The sequence below is a fragment of the Carica papaya genome, chromosome 7 (assembly GCF_054855325.1).
Source record: "Carica papaya isolate Zhongbai chromosome 7, ASM5485532v1, whole genome shotgun sequence".
NCBI lineage: Eukaryota > Viridiplantae > Streptophyta > Magnoliopsida > Brassicales > Caricaceae > Carica > Carica papaya.
The window spans coordinates 5,606,026-5,614,588 of NC_142315.1; the positions used below are offsets into that span (position 1 = coordinate 5,606,026).

The 8,563-nt window shown below is 31.1% G+C and overlaps 1 protein-coding gene across 2 annotated transcripts; it reads left to right on the forward strand.

The window, feature by feature from the left end:
- The first annotated feature begins 6,368 nt into the window (after nt 1–6,368).
- Nucleotides 6,369–8,531, forward strand: IQD6 (IQ-domain 6). 2 transcript variants are annotated; one of them, XM_088208195.1, is made up of 5 exons: nt 6,369–6,883; nt 6,961–7,221; nt 7,303–7,530; nt 7,620–7,733; nt 7,834–8,531. In XM_088208195.1, the coding sequence occupies exons 2-5, from the start codon at nt 7,033–7,035 to the stop codon at nt 8,404–8,406; spliced, it is 1,104 nt and encodes a 367-aa protein (XP_088064321.1). In that variant the 5' UTR covers nt 6,369–6,883; nt 6,961–7,032; the 3' UTR covers nt 8,407–8,531. The 2 variants fall into 2 exon arrangements, with proteins under 2 accessions (XP_088064321.1, XP_021907679.1); XM_022051987.2 differs by having other exon boundaries at nt 6,976–7,221.
- The last annotated feature ends 32 nt before the right edge of the window (nt 8,532–8,563 follow it).

The following is an 8,563-nucleotide window of genomic DNA, read 5'->3' on the forward strand; positions in this document are numbered from 1 at the left end:
TACCAAAGTTGGGTATTCTCTAGAAGGATACACTATTTTATTCATCTTATTTTTTTAATAATATGGATAGTTTGCAAGTACTAAATCATGTCCTATAGAAAATGATGCGAAACCAAGACCCTTGTTTGAACCTTAGAACTCTTCAATCGATTTAGAACATATTTTAAATCACAAGTAAAAATGAAGCAAATTTGTTCAATCACCCAAATGGTAAAAGTTAAATAGAACCCAAGGAAGATAAATGATATCCTTTGAACTCAATCCAAACAAGCACCAAGAACAATTGAAATAGGAAATTAAAATTGAATAAAAGTGATAACAATTGTATTTCAAATCAACACCTTGTGCATAAAGTGAAAAGAAAGTCAAAACACCTTAACTCAATTCTAAAATATTTGATTACCACTCTTGATGTCCACAAAAAAGAGTTCCTTTGGTATTTATAGCCAAAGAAATCAATGATAAGTTACAACACAATAACTACAATTGTAACTCCCACAATAACCAGACTAATTATGTGATAATTACAATTGTAACTCCAACAATAACTAAGCTAATTATAGATATATAATTGTTATATAACTTCTTGTAACTCCAATCTTCTTAACCAACACTACTAATTATTTGTAGCACCATATAGTTATGGGCTCATTCTTGTAATAACACTAAGACAAAACTTAAACCCAAATGAGTTACACTTGACTATATGGGTTTAATTAACTCAAACTAAAATAAAACAATTTAAAATAATTAAAACAACTCAATTAATCCAGACCATACATAAGGCTTATTCACCCATTACCAGTAAGACTCAAACAAGCTCAAATTATCCCAAATCATTTAAACCCAATTAAAGTTACGAATTTGGCATGTTCAAAAAACTCATATTTGAACTTTCTACAAATGGCCAGCCCATTATTCACATGTTTTTGAGTGAAAACTTAGAGCAATTATTTAAACTTTTTTACCTTTGATCTTGTTACTGATCCGCTGAAACTTTCTAAGTTTGAAACTCTATTTGTGTTTATATCATTTAAAATTTGCTCTAAGTCACCTTTTGATGCTCTTTGAGTATTTTGAGTGTTTTTAGCCTTATTTGCAACAGAAAATCATTGAGGTTTTTGGCACTTGTTGTGCCACTAAAGGCTTCAGCTCAGGAATTGTCACTTTTTTAGTGAAAAATCTTTCTTGCATGAATGAGACATTCTCCACGAGTGACTTCATGTTAATAGCTATAATTTTATTTACTTGTATATATTCCTTTAATGAATAACTCAAGTTAATTTTATTTTATATTATTATGAGAAATTACGGGATAACAAATTTATAATAATAAAAAAAGAAATGTTTTTATTAATTGTAACTTATTTCATGATATATGATTGCTACTGTATTATTTCATTCATTAAGAGAATATTATACGAAACATAAAATTACATACATTTAGTATCATTTACAAGTCACCATACACTGACATGTATGTTTAGGAGCTTTATTAGTGCATACGCAATTCTTGGGCATGCTACCTGCACCTAGTGCTCCCATGACCTCAAGAAGACATTGTGTACTTCCATTAGGACCACATGCACCAGTAAATGTCATCGTTTTAGGACAGTGTGGTGGATCTACAAAAAATAATATAAAATTTTTATAAAATTGTTATTTATAAATTCTAATATAATATATGTTGAAAATATTAAGTGATGATTAGATTTTGAGATTACCTTGAGCAAGGCTCATTTGCAAACCCGAAACGAGGATACAGAAAAGAACAAAAAATGCTCCACACCTCATGTTGATATTTTTAATTCTCTCTACTTGTAGATATTCTCTTGATGAATAAAGTTTGTATTTTTGTGAAGTCATGTGTTAACTCCATGTAAATATATAACTATTTGTTAAGATAAGATTAACAAGATATCTCACTATATAATAAATATATTTGGATTGATAACATTATAATAACGATTCATATACATACAAGATAATTAATTAATTAAATTCCATAAACCTAATTATTTTTTCAACATGCTAACAAGGCATACTTAATTAGTCATAAGATTCTCTGTATATATTCAAGAAAGAAATAAATCAGAACATTAAAGAAGAAGTAAATCAAAATATTAAAGAAAAAATAAATCAAAATATTAAAATGAAAATAAATTAGGGTGTTAAAGAGAAAAAGATCAAGATATAAGGGTAAATTATATATCATGTACTTAATTGTAATTAATTTTTTTTATCTATATTGTAATATTTAACAATTACATATCAATAAGAACATTAAAGAAATAAATCAAAAGCATTAAAAATTAAGTAAATAAAAATATTAAAGAAATAAATTAATTAGAACATTAAAGAGTAAGTAAATCATAATACTATGGAGAAAATAATTCAGGATATTAAAGAGGAAATAAATCAAAATGTTAAAGAAAAAAAATCAAGATATAAGGGTAAATTATATATTCTATAATTAATTATAATTAAGTTTTTTTGTCTAGATTGTAATATTTAACAAAATACATATCAATTAAAAAATAATTCTTAATATAATATCAAAACTTTAGGTTAAAAAATTCATGAAATTTTTTACAAATTCTATTCAACCTTCATTACTAAAATAGAAAAGTCTAGTCAGCTGATCGTCGCCCTCTTGCTATTGACCATCACAACACCGACCACCCCCACCACTAGTTGGCCTTTATAGTCAACCCTAGAACCAGTCACTGTTAATCTCCAATGGATGTCTACAAGCACGCCCCGCCATGCACAACTTTCTCTATTGCCTTTGAAGTAATCAAACACAAACAGCTTCACGCAGCCACATGTTCTAAGTAAAATCATTCCAGTAATTTTTTTTATAATTATTACTATTCAATTATTAAATAATGTCAAAGAGTACGTCTCAAATCAAAGGAGCAAATTTTAATACGAAAATTTTAAATTTTATTAAATTCATAATGGAGATTGAAAAGAATAAGGATTCGATTTGAGTCTTTAGAGATACAAACAAATAACAACGACACACTTAAGTATTATCTGTACCTCACAAAAATTAAATGTCTCAAATAAATCCTTTAAAAAATTTTATATTATAAACTAAGGAACTATAAATTATATAATCAATACTTTCAAATATTTTATTAACTGTATTCAATATCGAAGCAATAGAAAGATTAATTATTTATTTCTTACAATCCCTTTTTTAAGAAATTAAATTGTTTCTTGAAATCTACTGAACTCTTTTGTATAAGGTGTATTGAGTGTGAGACATTGTTTCTTAAAAAATCTTTTTCAACATCTCCCACAAAATAATCCGAGCTCAAGTTAAATCCTCTACTATAGTCTTACACCAAAGTTGGGCATTCCCTACAAGATATATGCTAGTACATTCATCGTTCATCTTCTTTTCTAGTAATATGGACAGTTGAAAAGTATTAAGTCGTGTCCCATAAAAAATCATCTTGAGGCTTTTGGCACTTGTCGTGCCACTAAAAGGCTTTGGCTCAAGAATTGTCACTATTCTGGTGACTTCACCATCAACAAATTTCCCTTGCACTATTATCTTCACCAAGAAGACACCACCCACTAAGCGATTAGTTTTCTTCCCTTAGTCATCGTCTTCGTCTTCGTCTAAAGAAATGAGATCATAAAGGATGCTTTCAAATTTTATACAGGTCAATTTCTCATGTTCTTTAACTTTTCTTTTGAAGGGCACCAATGAACTTCAGCAGGACTTACAATATTTCTACCAAGAACAGTGTTTCATCAGCAGTACACCCATGAGCAATTTCCTATTAACCTGCTTGCATAATACCTGAATTAAAAACCACAAACAATTATTTTTAAAAATCTTATTCTGATATTAATTGTTATAGGATTGAGATTTGATCCACATAAACCAGTCTGTGATAGATCTCACAACCGGGCAAAACCTAAAAAGGTGAAAGTTACAAAGTAATCGTCTTCAAATGTCCCTCTTCTTCAAGAGGTCTTCATCGTTTTGAATCTGCACCAAGGTATCCAAACTCTCTTTTTGTTCTATAATCCGTAAGATCCACTTCCTTTTTCTGTTGACTTCACTTTTTATCATTTGTCACCTTATTTTTAACTTTTTATATCATTTAGTTATTTATTTTCTCCCGGTTAACTTTGATTAAAAATGCCATAATTAGCTAAAGCTTGGTCAAACAGAGACAACATAACTTATTCACATTTCCAAAACTATTCCATCTTCGTCTCTTCTCTACTGGTAAACTGAACATTCAACATCAATGCCGCAAATAACTCGAGGATAAATAACATTTACAACTATTTACTAACCTCAACATCTAAATCAAACACTAATAAACAAAACAATAATACTCCTAAATGTGTAAACAATTTAATTTTCTTAAATAGTTTTTGTTTTTCAAGCTTCATTAATCACAACCAATACAGTACTTCTACTCCAAATCGTTTTCACTAACAGAAACTTCATCATGCAAACTAAGAGGGAAGATATTATATTAATCATGGGTAGTAATCACCTACTTAAAGTAAGCATAACAGGATAATATCAACAACATTGCATCATCTTCATTCTAAATCCCTCATATGGAAAATCACATATTTAGATTGGTAAACAGAAAAGTAAGCTAGGAAGGGAAAACAATACCTAATGTGCATCATGCCCAACAAATTTGCTCAAGCTTGAAACTTTCTGGAGTCCTCCCCTCATGCACGCCACGACTTCCCCTTCAGCCACCATGCTAAAAAGAGAAAAGGGTCCCCCCGAAAATGAAGCCTTAGGGATCTGACATCACTTTGGGATCTTCATGCTGGGTTTTGGGTCCAGGCTGGGCCTTCTGAGTGAAGTGGATTCAAACAGCTGGGTTTTCTTTTAATAATCCCACAATGACGATGAACTCTCTTCCATTAAATTTTCCAATTATTACATAATCAAATTTTGTTATCATATTATTACTGTTTTATATTTTTTTCTTAGTTATTTCTTTTATTTTGGTCATAGATTTAGCTTATGACAATACTACCAGAGGTTCTTAAACACAGTTTTAGTAAATTTCTAGTTAACACGTAATATATAAGACAATTAAATAGAGTAAATAAATGATAGAAACTATTTCTAGCTGTGGATTTCTCCTTTTGGAAAGTCTAGTTCTTTCAAAAATTCTTATGAAACAATTCAACAAATGAACTTTATTTAAAGCATCCAAAGTGGGTCTCCAAAATCCTAAAGACAAGCCTAAAAATTCACCATGGAAGGAGGAGATGGAGAATGCAAAAAGATTTTTGGAAAGAATGTAAAAAGTTTTTGGCTCCTCCATGCAATGTCTCATGTATAAGCATTTGTTTGGCCTGAGCTAGTAAAAATACTTTGAATATTATTTAAAATAATATTAGCTTATTCATTTTTTAAAAAAATATATATTTTTGACATAGTATTATATTTATATAATTAGTAGTAACTATTAAAATGATAAAAAAGAACAAAAAAAATAAAGACATTTAAACTATTTATATTTACTATAAAAATATTAAATTAATCAATATGTTAAAGAAAACAATCTCAACCGCACACACCATCACAAAAAAAAAAAAAAAATAGAGAAAAAAAATACGAGATTTACATAGTTCAGCAAAGATAATTATGTCCACGGATAAAAAAGACAAAATATGTTTTACTATAACGATAAGAAAATGATATATTTACTAATTACATTATAAATTCAAATATATCTAAAATATTAATATTTTTTTTAAATTAAACAAAATTAATTTTAATATTATCATAATACTCTGAATATTTAATATTATTAAAATATCCCGAATACCAGTTAAACTAAAATTTAAATCGCATCAACAATATGATTCATGTAAAATATGATATTTACCAAAAGATTTATTTTTAATATTTTGATTTTAAGTCAATAAATAATAAAAATTTTACTAAAAAGGTTTGATGGAGTTTATACTTTTATGCAGTTAGGAGAAGGTTTTGTCAAAACAAATATTAAAAGACTGATTTGTCTTTGTTGAGATTTATTATTTTTAAATAAAATAAATATATAATAATTAAAAAAAATGGCAAGTGCCATACACGCGGTTACAAGAGAGTGAGAGAGAACATTGAACTTTTGCTGAAAATAGTCTACAAAGCACGCTGTTTTTTGGATTATATTTTTTCTAATATAAATCAAATATTAAATTATATTTTACTAAATATTTATATTTTTAGATTCTGAAGAAATTGAGGAAATTTTGCCAAAAAAAAAAAAAAAAAACCCAAATCTTTGGCGCAGGGAGTATGAGAGATTTGTTTGTCGGGTTGCTTTTCTTCTCTTCTTTTCATATTCTTCTTCTTTCTGATAGGAGAGAAAAGGGTTCGTGCCTTTTCATGTCATTTACCCACAAACTGGTTGGTGGGTCTGCTCTCTCCTTTCGAGAATATAATACCAACAAATGAAATCGAGCGGGAGAAGCAGCTTGCTTGTTTGTTTTTTTCTTAATTTGAATTTCAAATATCAAACCTTGTAACCCCCCCCCCCAGATTATACCCACAAGTCTGCGTCGTCTCTGATAATCATTTAATCAATCAGAGTTTCTAACTTCAAGGCCTTTCTTTTCTTTTTTTTTTTCCACTCAAATCAAATACCCATGTTTTTTAACTTGCCAAGGTTTTGGTCTCTGAGGTTTGAAGCTTTTAGATCTCTTCAAGATTCGTTTTTTCGTATTCCACTTCTACTTGTTCCATCATTGGAAACTCGTTATTGATTCATATAGTTTCTAACTTCAAAGGACGCTTGCTGTTTCTTCAATGGGTGCTTCAGGGAAGTGGGTAAAATCATTAATAGGTCTCAAAAAGACCGAGAAAGACGAGAGTGTAAGCTCCAAATTATGGTCTCTTATCATACTTGCTTTTAACAGTTTAAAAAAAAAAATTAATGGTTAACAGCTCAGGTTTGTGTGTTTTAGGAGAAGGGAGTTGTGAAGAACAAAAAATGGAAGCTGTGGAGGAGTTCTTCGGGGGAAATGGTGTCTTCATGGAGAGTTTTCAAGGGTAAACATGGGGCAGAATCAGAAGGATCAGAATCTTCATCTGTGGCTGATGCTTTTTCAGCTGCAGTGGCCACAGTGGTTCGAGCTCCTCCTAAAGATTTCAGAGTTGTTCGACAAGAATGGGCTGCAATCCGGATCCAAACTGCTTTTCGTGGATTCTTGGTAAACTGGTTTTTCACATGTTTGTTTTCTGCACATTTTAGCTGTTTGATTTAATCAGCTCTTACAACCAATTGATTGTAGGCAAGAAGGGCGTTGAGGGCATTGAAAGGGGTGGTGAGACTTCAAGCTCTGGTTAGAGGTCGACAAGTGAGGAAGCAGGCAGCTGTGACATTGCGGTGCATGCAGGCTCTGGTTCGAGTTCAAGCCCGAGTCAGAGCTCGACGAGTGAGAATGTCCATTGAAGGACAAGCAGTGCAAAAGATTCTTGATGAACATAGAAGTAAGATGGATCTGTTGAAGCAGGCTGAGGTAAACTATTAATCCTTACTCTAAGCCATCTTTAGTTTCTATTGTTATCAAACTTCATTTTTCTCATCTTCTCTTCTTGTAATTTTCAGCAAGGATGGTGTGACAGTAAAGGGACTTTGGAGGATGTTAAAGCAAAGTTACAAATGAGGCAAGAAGGAGCTTTTAAACGAGAAAGAGCAATTGCTTACTCTCTTGCCCAGAAGGTAAAATCATGCACAGATCAACTCCATTACATCGTCGTCGTCGTTATCTCTGTTTGTTGCAAACCATATACATATCTATCTTGTTTTTGGATTTCTTTAGCAATGGAGAACAAATCCCAGTTCAAGCACACTGCAGAAAAGCTCTGGTTCTTGGCTTACCAAGCAAGAATTTGACAAGACTAGCTGGGGATGGAGTTGGCTGGAGCGTTGGATGGCAGCCAAGCCATGGGAGAGCAGACTAATGGAACAGTCACAAGCTGATCCCTCAAGCTCAGAGGCAACACTACATCCAAAGATTAAAGTTAGAAAGAACAATGTAACCACTAGAATATCTGCAAAACCTTCAAGTCCTAGTTGGGAATTTGGGTATTATGATGAGAGCTCTGCATCATCATCCATGTGTACCTCTGCAACACCAGCTTCTGGCTTGACTTCTGATAGAACAGAAGATAGTAGTAACAAGCCAAATTACATGAGCCTGACTGAGTCAACTAAAGCAAAGCAGAAAGGTGGGTGCAGAACCCAAAGACAATCCATGGATGAGTTTCAGTTTCTAAACAAGTCAGCAGCATTCTGTAATGCTGTTTCTAATCCATATTCAGTTAATATCTCAAAACCCATTTATCAACATAAAAGCTCCTTGAAGCACAGGGAGGGAGAAGTGCTTACATGAAGTAGGAACTTATTTGGGAATATCAAATCTGTTGTGTTGTTTGGGAAAATATGTATTCAGTTCAAATCTATGAACTTTGTAAAATATTGCTTTGTGCTTAACTAGAAAAACACTTCATTTTTTTTTTTTCTCTTGCTGGAAAGAAAACATTTCATTT